The 18,244-nt window shown below is 37.0% G+C and overlaps 1 protein-coding gene across 2 annotated transcripts in view; it reads left to right on the top strand.

Annotated features, from left to right (window-relative positions):
* Positions 1-18,244, top strand: part of KCNH7 (potassium voltage-gated channel subfamily H member 7) — a 618,161-nt gene that overhangs the window by 505,113 nt on the left and 94,804 nt on the right. For both annotated transcript variants that reach the window (XM_060177804.1, XM_007523769.2), the window contains one exon: positions 12,662-13,061. In XM_060177804.1, coding sequence (XP_060033787.1) covers positions 12,662-13,061 — 400 coding nt within the window. The remainder of the gene's footprint in view (positions 1-12,661; positions 13,062-18,244) is intronic.

Here is an 18,244-nt window from a genome sequence, read left to right on the forward strand (position 1 = left end):
GGCAATTCTAGGTGTTTTCAGGTTCCAGATAAATGATTGTAGTGTTTGTTCTATTCTCTTAAAGAAGCTTGGTGGAACTTTGATGGGTATTGCATTAAATTTGTATATGGCTCTGGGGAGAATATTCATTTTGATGATATTTATTCTTCCAATCCATGAGCATGGGATATCTTTCCATTTCTTGGTATCAGTTTCTATCTCCTTGAGTAGCGACTCATAGTTTTCAGTATACAAGTCTTTCACTTCTTTGGTCAACTTTATTCCTAGGTATTTGATTGATTTTGCTGAAACAGTAAATGGGAGTGATTTCTGGATGTCTTCTATTCAGATTTAGTGTTTGCATAAAGAAATGCCACTAATTTTTGTACATTGATTTTGTAGCCTGATACCTTGCTATATTGCCTAATAACTTCCAGTAATTTTCTACTGGATTCTTTAGGTCTTTCTATGTATACTATCATATCATCTGCAAATAGTGAGAGCTTGACTTCTTCCCTTCCAATCTGTATTCCTTTGATTTCTTTCTCTTGCCTGATTGCTATGGCAAGAACTTCCAATACTATGTTGAAGAGTAACAGTGACAGTGGACAGCCCTGTCTAGTCCCCGATCTGAGGGGGAATGCTTTCAGCTTCTGTCCATTGAGTATGATGTTGGCTGTAGGTTTGCTATATATAGACTCCACTATCTTGAGAAATTTCCCATCTATTCCCATTTTTTGTAGAGTTTTGAGCTTGAATGCGTGTTGGATTTTGTCAAAGGCTTTCTCTGCATCTATTGAGATAATCATGTGGTTTTTGTCTTTGCTTTTATTGATGTGGTGAATGACATTGATTGACTTATGGATGTTGAACCAGCCTTGCATTCCTGGGATGAATCCCACTTGGTCATGATGAACAATCTTTTTGATGTGTTGCTGTATCCAGTTGGCCAAGATCTTGTTTAATATTTTGGCATCTATGTTCATCAGAGATATTGGTCTGTAGTTTTCCTTTTTTGTTCTGTCCCTATCAGCTTTTGGTATCAGGGTGATGTTGGCTTCATAACAGGTGGAAGGGAGTTTTCCTGTTTCTTCAATCTTATGGAATAGCTTAAGAAGTATGGGTATTAACTGTTTCCTGAAAGTTTTGTAGAATTCGTTTGTGAAGCCATCTGTTCCAGGACTTTTGTTGTTGGGGAGATTCTTAATAACGGTTTCAATTTCTTTGTCTGTGATTGGTGCATTTAGATTTTGTAGTTCTTCTTGGTTCAGTTTTGGAAGGGCATAGGTTTCTAGGAATTGTTCCATTTCTTCCAGATTCTCTAGCTTGGTGGCATATAGTTCTTTATAGAAGTTTCGCAGGATTCTCTGGATTTCTGTGGTGTCAGTTGTGATATCTCCTGCATCGTTTACAATTCTATTAATTTGAGTCTTCTCTCTTTTTTGTTTGGTGAGTCTGGCTAGGGGTTTGTCAATTTTGTTTAATCTTTCAAAGAACCAACATTTGGCTTCATTGATCTTTTGTATGGTTCTTTTATTTTCTATGTTGTTTATTTCTGCTCGAACTTTAGTGATTTCTGTCCTTCTGGTTGCTTTAGGGTTCCTTTGTTCCTCTTCCTCTAAGTCCTTGAGGTGTGCAGTAAGGTCATTCATTTGGGCTTCTTCTTGGCGTTTAATATGTGATTGTATGGCTATAAGTTTCCCTCTCAGTACTGCTTTCGTTGTGTCCCAAATATTTTGATAGGTTGTGTCTTCATTTTCATTAGTTTCCAGGAACATTTGAATTTCCTGTTTGAGTGAGTCTCTGACCCAGTGGTTCTTAAGGAGCATGTTGTTTAGTTTCCAAATTCTATGTCTTTTAATAATTTTCCGTTTGTTGTTAAATGTTAGTTTTACTCCACTGTGGTCTGAGAAGATACTTGGGGTGATTTCAATGCTCTTGAATTTATTGATGCTGTCTTTGTGGCCTAACATGTGGTCTATCCTTGAGTATGTGTTATGTGGATTTGAAAAGAAGGTGTATTCCAGTTTTTTGGGGTGGAGGAGTCTGAAAATGTCCAAGAGCTCTAGTCTGTCAATCTCTTCATTCAATTCTCTTGTATCTTTATTGGTTCTCTGCTTTGTTGATCTGTGTAAGTGAGAGAGTGGGGTATTGAAGTCTCCCACTATTATTGTATTACTATTGATGTATTTTTGAAATTCTTTCAGTAGATGCTTAATGTATTTAGATGGTCCCTTGTTGGGTGCATTGACGTTAATAATTGTTAAGTCTTCTTGGCTGATTGATCCTCTAATCATTATGTAATGTCCTTGCGTATCTTTTATTACTTTATTTAATTTAAAATCTATCGTGTCTGAGATAAGAATGGCTGTTCCTGCCCTTTTTTGTGAACTGTTAGCCTGTATAATAGTTTTCCATCCTTTCACTTTAAGTCTGTGTTTATCTTGTTGTGACAGATGGGATTCTTGCAAGCAGCATATGGTTGGGTTATGTTTTCTGATCCATCCCCCCACCCTGTGCCTTTTGATGGGTGAGTTTAAGCCATTGACATTTATTGATATTATGGATTTAATGTATTGTAGTGCCATTGTTCTAAAAAACAATTTGTTTACTCTGATATATTGCAAGTATTATAGTGATGTTCCAGTTTATAAGAGGTCTTTTAGTACCTCTTTCAGGGCTGGCTTGGTGATGGTTGCCTCCTTTAACTGTTGTTTGTCTAAGAAGGTTTTGATCCCTCCATCTAGCTTGAATGAAAGTCTAGCAGGATATATTATCCTTGGTTGAAACCCTTTTTCATTCATGGCTCAATAGATATCTTGCCACTCCCTTCTGGCTTTTAGAGTTTGAGTTGAGAAATCTGCAGATAGTCTTATGGGTTTTCCCCTGTATGTGACTTTTTGTTTCTCTCTTGCAGCCTTTAGGATCCTTTCTTTATCCTTACTTCTTCTCATTGTGACTATGATGTGTCTTGGTGTCTTCAGGTCTGGGTTGATTCTGTTTGGTACTCTCTGGGCCTCTTGAACCTTGATATCTTTTCTGTTATTCAGGTCTGGGAAGTTTTCTTGTATTATTTCCTCTAGAATGTTTGCTTCCCCTTCCTCTCTTTCTTCCTCTGGCAGGCCAATTATACGAATGTTACTTCTTTTGAGATCATCCCATATGTCTCTGTTGTTGTTTTCAGTGTCTCTCAATCTCTTTTTGAGCTCTTTCACCTCTTTCTTATTTTTCTCTAACTCATCCTCTGTCTGACTAATTCTGTTTTCTGCTTCTGTTAGTCTGCTTTCCCTTGCCTCTGCTTCTTTCTTCATTACAGCTATTTCAGCTTTCAGTTCTCTAATTGCCTCAAGATAATCAGTATTTTCCTTGGGGGTCTCAACTGTTGTTTCCCTAATACTGCCATTCCTTTCCTCCAATGTTGTTTTCATTTCTGTGATTAATAAGTTTATTGTTGCTTGCATACTTTTCTTATCTATGGTTACTTCTGACTGATTTGTGGTTTCTTCTGGGCTCTTGTCTTCATTCATTGGGGTAGCAGTTTTATTTGTTTTTAATCTACCCATTTTCTTTTTTTATGTGTTTCTCTCTTTTTTTTATGCTCTGTTGTTCCTCAGTTGTTGTGTCTTGAGTACAAGTAGTAACACTGTCCTAAATACCTTTATGGCAATTGTACTCACCAACCTCAGGAATTACAGTAGCAACTGAAGTAAGTATTGAAGTAGTTTAATCGTTACCAGTTAGCCAAACAATTTCTCCAGTCCATGAAAAAATAGTAACCAAATCCCAGTGAAGAAAGAGAAAAGAAAGAAAGGATAGCAAGAATAGACAGTTATGCAAATCTACTATCCAGTGTATATTCTAGGGATAACAAGAGTGGAAAGGGAACTAGAGCAGAGATACACACATAGAGAGTCCACTCTGAGTCAGATTTCTTCCCCAAAGTAATTCACAAATTCAGAAAGGCAAAGAAGAAAGAAGTGTATGACAAGATTAAAAAAAAAAGAGAGAGAGAGAGAAAAGGAAGAAGATAAGAAGAAGAGTTGTAATTAAAAAGCAGTACAAGGAACTTCCCAAATTTGTATCAGTGAATTCAAAAAACAAAAACAAACAAAAAAAAACACCCTGTTTGGTGGTATGGGGTATCCTGCTAGGAGCTGGTCCCAGGGACTGCTTATGGGGAGGGGCGGCGGGAAGGATGTATGCTTGAAAATTAAAAGGAAGAAAAAAGAATTTTTTTGACTACTCTAATTCTTAACCCAAATTAAGTTATAGTCACCTCCTTGGTGTCTAAGGACACCTTATTGGCTGGCCTGCTAAAGGCAGAAAATCCTATTGTCACCAGGGGAGTGTGTTCGGAGCTCAGAGTCTAGCAGCTTCTCAGTCCGCCATCTTCCGGGAAACCCCCCCCTCCAGACTTTTTTAAAGGATTTCTCGAAAATGAAAACTAGCTCCAAGTCCTTTGATCCAATGAGAGCTATACTCAAGAAGTCTTTGGATCCGCCCTCAGTTCACGGTGGACCCTGGAGACTCCCAAGAGAAAGCCCCCGAGCTAAAGTGCTCTCTCCAGGTCCTTTGCCCGCTGTGCTCTGCAACCGGCTGAGGAGCTGCCTTCCAGGGCGGAGGACAATGCCCGGCGCACTCGCCTTGCCCGGCGCCGCCTGGGAAGTCTGGAGCCCCGTGTCACCTTTACTCTAATTCTTAACCCAAATTAAATTATAATCACCTCTTTGGTGTCACCCCTTGTTGACTGGCCTGCTAAAGGCAGAAAATCCTACCGTTGCCAATGATGTGATCAGAGCACTCGCTGTTAGCAGCTTCTCAGTCCACCATCTTCCTCCCAGTCTGCAGATGATTTTCTTTCTCTCTTCTTCTTTGCCTCTCTCTTCTATTTCAATTTCTATAAAAAAGATAATCGAAAAAGGAGGAGAGGGATGAAGATAGGTGGGAAGGGTGAAATACATAGCAGATATGATTCCTTTTCTCTTTCCCATTTTATTTGAAGGTTAATGGTTTAACCTCAGTTGCCTACACATGGGCTTCATAGTTCCACATCATGAATATCTGCAACACACTCTCACCACTAACCTAAAGCCCCACCCCAAACCCTCACCCTCTTTAATTCCTTCCCCAGAGTTCCTTGCTGTGGTGCATTATCCCACCTCCAGTCCAACTTTTACCCTATATTCTCCCTCTCTAACTCTGTCTCCTGAGTTTCACCTATGTGTGTATAGTCAACTGGCATTCCTCCTTCTCTTCCTGACTCATCCCACCCAACATTTACCCTTAGGCTTCCAAGCATAGTGATGCTAAGATTGGAATTTTAGTTTCTGGTCTAAAGGCCTTTTGATATTTGGCCTTGGTTCACTCACTTTGTACATATCACTCTGCCCATTTTGTTTTCATTTGTCCAGTGTCTTTTTTTTCTGTTGTTGTTGCTTGTGTTTCCACTTCAAATATAACACTGATGAACTTATTTAAAATAGGAGATTATTTGTTTCTTTGTGTGTGTGTGTTACTTTTTTTTTCAATAATTCTTGCAAGGTAGGATTTGTGGTCATGAATTCTTTCAGTTTCTGTGTGTTTTGGAAGGTTTTAATTTATCTTCCATATAAGAAAGGTAGTTTATGGCCAGATAAAAAACTAACTCCTGTGGAAATCTTTGTCCTCTAGCTCAGTGAATATTCATCCCATTATTTTCCTGCTTCTAGTGTTTATGGTGAGAAATCTGGAGGTAGTCTGACAGTTCTGCCTTTTTATGTCAAATTCTTATTTTCCCCTAGTGGCCTGCATTAATTTTTATTTGTCTTTGTTTTTGGAAAGTTCTACAGTGATGTGTTGTGGTGTGGACCATTTAGAGTTATACGTCTTGGGTGTTTATTTGTCTTCCTCTATTCCTCTATTACATTTTTCAGCATTTCCCAGGTGTGGGAAATTTTCCTTTATGACTTCTTTGAATATAATCTCTTCTTCTTCTCTTCATCTTCAGGAACTTCAATAATCCTTATGTTATTTTTTTTCTGGTAGAGTCTGCTATTTCCCCCAGAATTGTTTCATGTTTCATGAGTCTTTCCTCTCCACCAGCCTCACTCTTAGAGAGTGTGGTGGTTTTATCTTGTAACCCTGCTACTCTGTCCTCTAACTGAATTATTCTATCTACGACTTCTAATATTAATCATCATTTCTTTGAGAGCCTCCTTAACTTCACTAACTTCTGTTTGACGTTTTCCTTGTGAATTCTGTAGTTCTTTGGTGAAATGTGAAGATCATGAATTTGTATTTGCTTATTAGAGCTGAAGTTGTGAATTGTTTTCATAAGAAGTATTCTGAAGTCAAATTCTAACAAATTGACCAATTCTTTTTGAGCTTCCATAATATGGTATCTGTTGTTCAGCCAGTAGGTGGCACTGTGTCTATGTGTTTTAATATTTTATTTATTTATTTATTTATTTATTTATTTATTTATTATACTTTTTGGACAGGACAGAGAGAAATTGAGAGGGGGAAGAAAAAGACAGACACTTGCAAACCTGATTCACTTCTTGTTAAGCTCCTGCAAGTGAGGAGCTGGGAGCTCCAACCGGGATTCTTGTGTGGGCCCTTGTGCTTTGTACTATGTGCACTTAACCCATTGTGCCATGGCCCAGCCCCCTATTTTTATTTAGTATTGGATAGATATGGAGATAAATTGGGAGGGGAGGGGGAGGTAGAGAGGGAGAGAGAGACACACACATACCTGCAGCCCTGCTTCACCACTTGAGAAGATTTATCCTCCTGCAGTTGGGGACCAGGGTCTTGAACCTAGATTCTTGCACACTAATGTGTGAGCTTAACCAGGTATGCCACCACCTGGCCCTGTTGTTGTTTTTAATGTCCTTGTAGTAGGGGAGAAGGAAGGAGGGAGTGCATTTTGCTTTAGTCTTTGTCAGTGTGGGTTTTTATTGCCCTATTAGACTTCATTCTGGACTCTGGCAGTCCACTTCCACCCTTAAAGTGAGGAGCACAGCTTTTGATTCAGAAGAGTGTACTACTTTCTTAGTTTTCTCAATATTGACTTGTGATGAAAAATGACATCAGCCATCCCATGTCCACTCTCAATGGCCTATCCTTTCTTTGTAGTTTCCCCACTCCCCCTCCACAAAGAACACCCACCTGTGGTTCCAGAATCTTCTTCAAAGCTTGTAGTTGTAATGTTGTAATATTCCAGTTTATTTTTCCTTGTTCTGCCTCATTATTTCTGAGGGTTATTTTTCTGTTGCTGTTACTCCATGACCAATAATGTTCCAGAAGTCCTTACCCCCTCATTGCAAAATCATTTATACTCTACTATCTCTGCAACTAAGTCATTAGTACTCATTCTCACAACATGAGATTTAAAAATACAGTTAATTTGCTTGATATATCTCACTTTATCAACCAAATACCCAGAGTTTTAGTTTACTTGAGGTTCAGAAAGAAATATTAAAGGTCAATATGCTTTTAATAATAATCCTCAATTATATCTGATTATTCAATAAAAGGTAACAGGTAATAAAGTAGGATAAAAATAGACATATGAACTTAGTCTGTGAAACACAGAAATGGTAATATATTGAACCAGGGTAATTCTTTTTGACAGAAATAAGAACAGTCAATGCATTTAGATAATGTTCTTCACTATAAAGTACCCGATAGTTCCTGAGGAGGCAAGAAGGCCAACACTGAAAAAAATCTCCATTTGGGATGCCAGATATCTAATATGCCTTTGAAAAATGTGTTAGCCATGTCAAACCATTTAATCTATAAAGGTCTTGTTTGCAGGCCAGAGGAGAAGCTTAGTGCTAAATTGTACAGATGGGAGGGGATGATGCCAGAGATGAGCAGAGCTCTGTTCTAACTCTCTATATTTCTCACTTTCTTCTTTTGCATGAAAGTAAAAATAAATCAATCAATGTAAAAAGAATCATATGAACTGCAGAAAAAAAACACTTTCCATTGTTTATAGTATCTTAACTATACTATCCAACAAAATAATGTAATTTAAACTAAAATTTTTAAAAATAAAGTTCTTACCTATATTATTTTAAAAAATTTATTAGTGACTTAATATTGATTTAAAATTATATCAGGGGGATAATTATGGACTGTTCCTCCTGACAGAATTCTGTATTCCCATTCCCTTCACTGGAAGCTACAAAAGTTCTCCCAAGGTTGCAGATATGAATTGACTATTATTCTATATCTGTCTATACTTATCTATATTTACCCATTGTTTTCCCTATGGTCCTGCCTTCTCTTCCTTTCTTAGTCACACCCACACCTACTACTACTTTTGTATGCCCCTTTTCTCCTCTGTTTTCTCTGAGTCCCAGTTTAACTGGGGTTCAGGACCATCTGATCATCTTCCCCTATCATTTCTTCCACTCTGGGAATATGGACCAAAATTCTTTTGGGGGTGCTAAAGATGGGCTTTCTGGGTTATGTAATTGTTTCTCCACTGGACAGGGGAATTGGCAGGTCAATCCATACCCCCAGCCTGTTTCTATCTGTCCCTAGTGACTACACTAGGTTTTGGAGAGGAGAAGTTCTAGGATACATTGGTGAGATCATCTGCCCAGGGAAGTCAGAATGGAATCATGATAGCATCTGCAACTTGATGGCTAAAAGGCAACCCATCAGTGTTCTATCAAACCGTTTCAGTACACAAAATTCCACAAACAGGGGAAATCCAAAAAAGTATGAAGGACTACAATTTATTTATTTATGTTGATTTAATGATGATCAACAAAACCATAGGATAAGAGGAGTACAATTCCACACAATCCCCACCACCAGACTTGCACATCCTATCCCCTCAGTTTGAAGCTTTCCTATTCTTTATCCTTCTGGGATCATGGGCCCAGGATCATTATGGGGTACAGAAAATTCATGGTCTAGTTTCTGTAATTGCTTCTCTGCTGGACATGGGCATTGGCAGGTTGTTCTGTACTACTAGCCTGTTTCTATTTTTCCCTAATGGAGCAGGGCTCTGGAGAGGTGGGGTTCCAGGGTACATTGGTGAGGCTGTCTACCTAGGGAAGTCAGGTTGGTGTCATGGTAGCATCTGAAACGTGGTGATTGAAAAGCATTAAGAACATTGAAAAGCAGAACAAATTGTTGAATAATCATGAACCTAAAAGCATGAACATTGCTGATGAAGATTTGGGGTCTCCATTTTGGAAAAAGATAGGTCAATTTTAGGTATATTTCAGGGGGCTCATGACTTTATTGATTTTTGCCTGAGCCTGACAGCTAACATGCAGGTGGGCTAAAGGTATTTTCTGGGTAGGTGGTATCAGAGTTGGAAATAAAATTAGAAAGATGAATTAGGGCAGAGATTAGCTTCCAAACATGGGAAACATATATAAATATTGTTAACTGTAGGACTACTATTTATTTAGTATTTACTTCAAGTCTGTAGCCAGTAATGTTAAGATCATGTGTAGTGAAGCCATTGATGCTTAAAAATTAAGATTTCTTGACAAAGGTCACATTAGAGTTTAAGTGAAAAACAAATATAAATTTGACTTTTTCAAGATCCTAACATATAGATGCTAAGCTAAATATAATAATATAGAGAGTTAAAAAATTGCCCCCTGGGAACAACCTAATACTATTTTAAACCCTCCATTTATTCATTGTCATTGACATGAAATTCATATTTTAATGTGTAAAGGAAATGCTATATCCTTTATTTCAACCAGAAAAATAATAACATTGGAGACAGAAAAGACTCACCCTTCTCATATTCCCAAATGAGCAGAGACCACATTCGGACCGTAATAAACACATCTCCACTACACAAACTCTCATCTAGGGGACTTCAATAGTCATTAAAAATTATTCAAAGGAGATGAAAAGATCTCCCATTTTTCATGACTGTCATGGCATAAGAGAGAGGTGAAAAAGCCTTTAAGAGGTGAAAAAGCCTTTAAGTAGAATATTAAAGAAAAGATCTTTTTGTATTTAATATTCTATTTCTATCCATCAAGTCAATATGAATAGATATAGGGTACTACTTATTCTATGTATTAATTACATATATTCTTAATGAATTTAGAGTAATTTGTGAAATAAACACCAACCATGAACAGATAAAATGACTCTATAATTGATTGGTAAACACCATGTAGCTATGGAATAATTATATGCCTTGAGAATTATATAGTACTTATAGTTGGCATTATTTAGGGAACCTAAGAAATGAACTTGTAATTTGTGCTTATCAGATTTCAAGTCCAAACAACCGGTTAAGTATCCTGTTATTATATAGAAGGGTCCTATCATTAGATACCTGGTCAGTAATAATCATATAATAATTATAAATATCAGACCCCCAGAAAAATTGTTTAACACTATTAGGAGATCAAGAGACAATTTAAGACATTTAGGAAGACCAGTGCATTTGAGTAGGATGTCTAGTACATAGATTCAGTCCATGAAGTTACCTACTTGATGGTTTCTCATCACACAGATATTGATCAACTTTAGTGCCAGCTGCTCAGTAATATCTTCTATTTTAAAGTCATCCCTATCTCAACTCAAGGCCTCAAATACCCTCTATCTTATTGGTTTTATTATCATTACCACACAAATAACTCTGAAATGATGTTCTTTTTTATTTATAAAAAGGAAATACTGACAAAACCATAGGATAAGAGGAATACAACTCCACACGATTCCCACCACCAGAACTCCTTATCCCATCCCCTCCTATCATAGCTTTCCTCTTCTTTATCTCTCTGGGAGTGTGGACCCACGGTCATTATGGGGTGCAGAAGGTGGACAGTCTGGCTTCTATAATTGCTTCCCCACTGAACATGGGCATTGACAGGTCGATCCATACTCCCAGCCTATCTCTCTCTTTCCCCAGTGGGGTAGGGGTATAGGGAATCAGGGCTCCAGGACACATTGGTGGAGTTGTATGTCCAGGGAAGTCTGCTTGGCATCATAGTAGCATCTGGAACCTGGTGGCTGAAAAGATAGTTAACATATAAAGCCAAACAAGTTGTTGACTAATCATGAACCTAAAGGCTGGAATAGTGCAGATGAAAAGTTGGGGAGTCTCCATTTTGTAGATAGCTAGTAGGCCTATTTTAGTTATATTCCAAAGGGCCTGTGGCTATACTAGTTGTTTTTTTATTTTTTCCCTGAGCCTGAAACTTGATATGTAAGTGGATCCAAATTATTGTCTGGGGAAATGATGTCATGGCTGGAAAAAGGACCAGAAAGCTTGATCAGAGAAGAGAGCAGCTCCCAAATATGGGAAAGGAGTATAAATATTGTTGACTGTAAACCCTATCGATTTGATCTGATCTGAGGACCATATTCATCTTAGGAACCTATGTGACTTCTGCATCCCTGTAGATCTGAGCTCAGATTCTTTGTGTTCATATGTATCCATAAATTAAGGCAAAATATATATCTGAAAATAAAATTACACAATAGTCTGCAGTAAGACAGTATAAAGTTCATAATGAAATAGTGTCTACTTTGACTTAAATACCCTCCTCACCTATTTCCTATTACATTTCCCTCACTCACTCCAAAGCTAACCTTATCAAAGTAAGGACTGAAAAAGCTGAATAAGGGCAAGAGACTGGCATTCTTTAATGATGACTCTTTAGTCACTATCAGGCCACCCCATCAGCTGGAGCCCTAGTCGGGAGTCCTGCGATTCCCAAATAGACATGATGGGCCTAGACCTCAAATAAATCCCTTTCCCCAATGTTACCAGTCATCTCTATCAGGGACAACAACACAATTGACCCCTTTGTGGGCCCCCATAGGACCTTGCCCTCAATATGGATCAACAATGGTAGAGAATGTTCCATCCTCCAAAGGGAGACTGGACAACATACTCTATGTTCCACCTAAGGAAGATGGGTCCTGAACTTGGGGCAGCTTGTAATGTTCCTACTCATGGCCACAGAAATGGTATTTTTATTGTGCTTTTTTACACTGCAGGGCCTCACATATGTATGATTTCAGTACTCCAGGAGGTTTTTTTTTCTTTTTTTTTTCATTTTAGTGGGGTTAGAGAGGGAAAGAGATAGATAGGGAGAGAAACTACAGCACTGGAATCCTCTTACCCACACCTCCACCATGTCACCATCATTTCCCTATATGGTGCTAGAATTCAAACTTGAGACTTTATGTGGAAGAGCAGATACCCCACCCAGTGACCTATTTCCCCAACCTCACATATTATTCATTTTTAGTATATATTTTCCTAATGAACAGGGGACCTTTTTTCTAGAGGAAATGCATTGTCTATTAACAAGCATTTCTATAAGAGAAGGAACTGTATCTATTTATTCAATTTTATAAGCTGAGTATATGACACTTGCTAGACATGCCAGAAATACACCACAATATTTTCTGGAGAATGAATGATTTACTGAGTACATGTTATGTGCAGTTTAATTGGAGCAGAAAAATAATACTGAATAATTTACTATACACTTCCAAAAATTCTTTCAAGGTAAGGTTGAACTAAAGGAGAAGGAAAAAAAAAAGGGGGGGGGGGAAACTAGCTTAGTACAAATTTATAGTCAGCCTCAATTCTACCAGATAGTTTTAGTCTATTTCTGCTCACTGTACATTACAGGAATATACACTACATTGTTTATGAACTATTTCTGACCATGTATACTTTCTTCCACAGACGACAACATTAATTGGTCTTTTGAAGACTGCTCGGCTCCTTCGGCTTGTGAGAGTGGCTAGAAAACTTGATCGATATTCAGAATATGGCGCTGCTGTTCTAATGCTTTTAATGTGCATATTTGCTCTCATTGCTCACTGGCTGGCTTGCATTTGGTATGCAATCGGGAATGTAGAAAGGCCCTACCTGACTGACAAAATTGGATGGTTGGATTCCTTAGGACAACAAATTGGGAAACGTTACAATGAAAGTGACTCAAGTTCTGGACCATCCATTAAAGACAAATACGTCACAGCACTTTATTTTACCTTCAGCAGTTTAACCAGTGTAGGATTTGGGAATGTGTCTCCTAACACCAATTCGGAGAAAATTTTTTCAATTTGTGTCATGTTGATTGGCTGTAAGTAGATTTCTTTTTTGTTATTTACTAGGATAAAATAATATCACAAAATTATTGACTCACAAGTATAGGAAAAATGTGATTAATTATAAAGACAAGAGTTATATACTTATGTGTGTTAAATTCTATCAGATATTATTCTCTCACTGAAGAAGAGATAACCTAATTTTGTTTGGGACTTAAGTAAGTGATGAGCATAAAATTGAAATGGCATGAATCTTAAGATAAAGATGTCTCTGTCTTTTTTCCTCACTATCTTCCCCATTGCCCTCAACTTCTCTGTCTCTTTCCAATAAATAAAAATATAAGATATTTAAAATAAATTTAAAAAATAAATTTTTTAAATGGTGGAAGAGTTAGCATAATGGTTAGGCAAAGAGCCTCAAATGCTTGAGACTCCAAAGTCCCAGGTTCAATTCCCTGCACCCTTGTAAGTCAGTGCTGAGCAGTGCTCTGGTAAAATAATAATAATAATTTTACTATGGAGCCAACCATGATAATCTTTCTGGTACCAGGCAGCAACTGGCAAGTATATGATAGATTTGTAAGATTTATAAAATAGAATTATCCTCAGATTGAATACAAATTTGATAATATATACAACAAAGATTTAAATATTAACATATTAACTAATGAAATGTACCTTAATAAGGTCTATGTATGAAACTTAAACAGATATGGAAAATTATTTTATATAAATATGTGTGTAGGAATATGTATGCATACATATATAGTATATACTATTGGTTCTTTTGTATTTATAAGATTTCAGCAGGCAAATACTATATTTATATCTCACAAATTCAAGCAGGATGTTGCTTATAAAAATAGAAATACAGGAGTCAGGCGGTAGCGCAGCAGGTTAAGCACAGGTGGAGCAAAGTTCAAGGACTGGCATAAGGATCCCAATTCGAGCCCCTGGCTACGCACCTGCAAGAGAGTCGCTTCACAGGCGGTGAAGCAGGTCTGCAGGTGTCTATCTTTCTCTGTTTCAGAGCCCACAGGCAGAGCCACTACACTATCCTGACCGTGTGCTGTGTCTATTTTTCTCTCCCCCTCTCTGTCTTCCCCTCCTCTCTCCATTTCTCTCTGTCCTATCGAACAACAGCGACATCAATAACAACAATAATAACTACAACAATAAAACAAGGGCAACAAAAAGGGAATAAATAAATAAATAAATAAAAGTAGAAATACACTGAGTCTCTTAAAGCAAATACAGTTCCAGCTATCCTATGATTTTGACATATGGAAAATATTTTATAATGGCTACAAAATATTACATATTAAAAAATAGAACTGGTATCTTAAAACTTGGAATTTTCAGGAAAGGAGTTTTAAAATGTATTAGTCTAATCTGTTCACCAATTAGGAATCATTATGACTTATGAGAGTTAAGTGAAATGCATATGGTTTATTCTATCATTTTCAATTTGAAAAAAAAATCTTTCATGTTCTACACTCAGTCACTTATGGGAAGTGTTTTATTTTCTTTTTCTCCTTTGATTCCTCCTTTTCTCCTAATTTCTTTCTTGTCTATAAGGTGTTGTAATAAGCTATTTCCATTGAATTTTTAAGGATAAAATTTATTTCTTACAGACTAATTTCATCTTTTTTTTTCATTTATTTACTTATTTATTTATTTAAGAAAGGATTAATTAACAAAACCATAGGGTAGGAGGGGTATAATTCCACACAATTCCCACCACCCAATCTCCATATCCCATCCCCTCCCCTGATAGCTTTCCCATTCTCTATCCCTCTGGGAGCATGGACCCAGGGTCATTGTGGGTTGCAGAAGGTAGAAGGTCTGGCTTCTGTAATTGCTTCCCCGCTGAACATGGACATTGACTGGTCGGTCCATACTCCCAGTCTGCCTCTCTCTTTCCCTAGTAGGGTGGGTCTCTGGGGAAGCAGAGCTCCAGGACACATTGGTGGGGTCTTCAGTCTAGGGAAGCCTGGCCGGCATCCTGATGACATCTGGAACCTGGTGATTGAAAAGAGAGTTAACATACAAAGCCAAACAAATTGTTGAGCAATCATGGACCCAAAGCTTGGAATAGTGGAGAGGAAGTGTTACAGGAGTACTCACTGCAAACTCTAGTGTACTTCTGCTTCCAGGTATATATTTTGCAGTAGTTTACAGATACGTGTGAACATATGCTCTCTCTCACAGAACCTGGTATATATCTAGGTTTTAGGACTTTGTTAGAAAGTGAACCACCTGAGATGGAATTAGAGTATACTATGAAAGGAAAGGTCTCACCCGAGTAATGAAGCTGAAGGGTTGTCATTCCACACGTGAAGTCTCTGGACACAGTCTGAAGTGAAGCATGTTGAGGTGGCAATCGTTGTGTTGGTTAGGTTGTGATCTGCAGATGCAATATTATTTGATATGGATTGGGAGAGGCATACGGGAAAGTCTTTTTAAGAAAAAAACACTTCTGTCAGTTAAGCAATATGAAATAGATCCATTCTCCATGTAACACCATTTATTCTGATAACAGATATTTCCAGACTCTAATAAAATTGGGAGTGCTTACAATTTAATGTCACACAAAAAATTATAGGTATTCATGGAAAATACCATTATGCCCTAATGTCATAAATAAAGAAAAAGTAAGATTAGCAGTTAAGACTTAATAACAATGCCCTAAATTTTGCTTAGCTATTTGATGAGTATTTCCATTGAGATTGAACTGTATTAGAAAATGATTTAGTTTCTATGTTTATGTAACAGTCTTCTGTTCTCTGTGTGAATTTATTTCAGCCTAAAAAAATAAAATATAATGTTCATAATGTAAAGAGGCTGGGCTGTGGCACACAAGATTAAGTGTGCTTATTATAATGCAGAAGTAACCAAGTATGATCCCCTAATCCCCAACTGTAGTAGAAACACTTCATAAGCAAGGAAGTAGTGCTTGCATGTGTCTCTTTGTCTCTCTCTAATAAATATATAATAAATAAAATTATTTAAAAACTAAAAGTCACAAACATGTAAGAGTTACAAACATATAAGACATATATATATACATATATATGTATATATATATACATATATATACATATATATACACAAATTTTATCATCTTTATTGTATAATCTTTATTGTATAATCTTTATTGTATAATTTATTTTATAATCTTATTGTAGTTTATTAGACTAGCTATTAGGATAAAATTATCATACTTAAGATTCTTTGAGTCTAATCTTCATTATAAAAGAAAATTTTAAAGCCAAATTATAACAATCTATCATCCTTCTTATAATATAAAGGAAATAAACAGTAAAATTTTCATCCAAATAAATTCAAACAGTTCAGATAACTATAGCTAAATTTCTTAAAGGTTACTACTTACAAAGATAATCATCAACTCATCATAAATGTTTGTATAATTTGGAGGTCAGGTGGTGGCACACCCAGTTAGGCATATACATTACCATATACAAGAGCCCAGGTTCAAGCCTTGGGTCCACACCTGCAGGTGGAAGGTTTCATGAGCAGTGAAGCAGTACTGCAGATGTCTCTTTTTCTCTCTTTATATCTTACCCTTCCCTCCCAAATTATCTCTTTTCTATTAAATAAGCAGAAAGGAAAAAGGGAAAAAGCTGCCAAGAATGGTTGATTTATCCTGTAGGCACTGAGCCCCAATGATAATCCTGGTGACAATTTTAAAAAAGTGTATATAATTCAAGATGAATAATAAAATAATATTTAAACAATTCTTAATAAGTGTAAATATATGACAACCATATACTTACTATATATTCTAATATATAGCATGTTTATATTGTCATATATTATAATACATATTTAATGTTAAAAGCATATAAACTACTAAGTTAAAACAAATATATTCTACTTCTGAAATTTTATATGTGGCTAAAACTAATTTACAAAATTATGAGTAACTGGGTTATAATTCAGCACCATTCCCATTAGCAAAGTTCTGTGCTCTCATCCCTCCATTGAAAAATTGTGGTAGCTCTCTCAAGGTCACAAATATGTGTTTATTATTATTTCTGTAACTATATTTACATACATTTGCCCATTTTTTCCTGCCTTCCTTTCTTAAGTCACACCTACACCTATTGCTACTTTTGAATGTCCTTCCTTTTTTCCTTGTCTATCTTCGAGTTCTGATGAAATCAGAGCCTTCTGGTCTTCTTTCCCTAACATTTCTCCCCCGCTAGGAGTAGGAACCAAAATCCTTTTTTTTTTTAAATTTCTTTATTGGGGAATTAATGGTTTACAGTCAACAGTAAAATACAATAGTTTGTACACACATAATATTTTCCACATAGCAATTCAATTCCCACTAGGTCCTCCTCTGCCATCATGTTTCAGGATCTGAACCCTCCACCCAGCCCCAGAGTCTTTGACTTTGGTGCAATCCACCAACTACAATCCAAGTTTTGCTTGTGTGTTTTCCTTGGAGCCAAAATTCATTTGCGGTGCAGAAGGTGGGAGTTCTGGCTTCTATAATTGTTTCTCCACTGGATGTAGGCATTGATGGGTTGATCCACATCACCACCCCTAGTTTGGTAGGACTCTAGAGAAGTGAGGTCCTCTGCCCAGAGAAATGAGAGTGGAAACATGATAGTATCTGCAACTTGATGTCTGAAAGGCAGTAAGATGTAAGACAGAACAAAATGATTAATAAACAGAAACCAAAAAGTAAGAATATACTAGATGAGAATAGTGAGCTTGGAGTGTAAAGAAGTGTGGAAGGCTATTTTAGATATGTTCCTAGGGGCCTATGACTTTAATAGTTTTTGCATGAGTTTGATAGATAACATGGAGATGGACTGTAAATATTGCCTGGGAATATGGTGTCAGAGCTGAGAATAAAACTAAAAAGCTAGATTAGGGCAGAGAGTAGATCCCAAACTTGAAGCAAATCTATAAGTACAATTAACTGTTTACTCATTCAGTTTGACCCAGGGGCCATATATATTCATATTTAGCACAGAACCCTGTGTAATCTCTGGGTCTCCATCAGTCTGAGCTCACAGTTCATGGTCACAAATGAGAACACTCTGGGTTCTCTCATTTTAGGATAAGTGTTCCTTAAGTAGTAGGAGAGAATGGCCCACCTTCCCTTCAGAAAGTGGGGCCATCCCTGCCATTGATACTTTATAATAAGGACAAGTTTCTGGAGTGGTCCACAAAAGGGCTGACT

Source organism: Erinaceus europaeus, chromosome 18 (genome assembly GCF_950295315.1).
Source record: "Erinaceus europaeus chromosome 18, mEriEur2.1, whole genome shotgun sequence".
In the NCBI taxonomy this organism is placed as follows: domain Eukaryota; kingdom Metazoa; phylum Chordata; class Mammalia; order Eulipotyphla; family Erinaceidae; genus Erinaceus; species Erinaceus europaeus.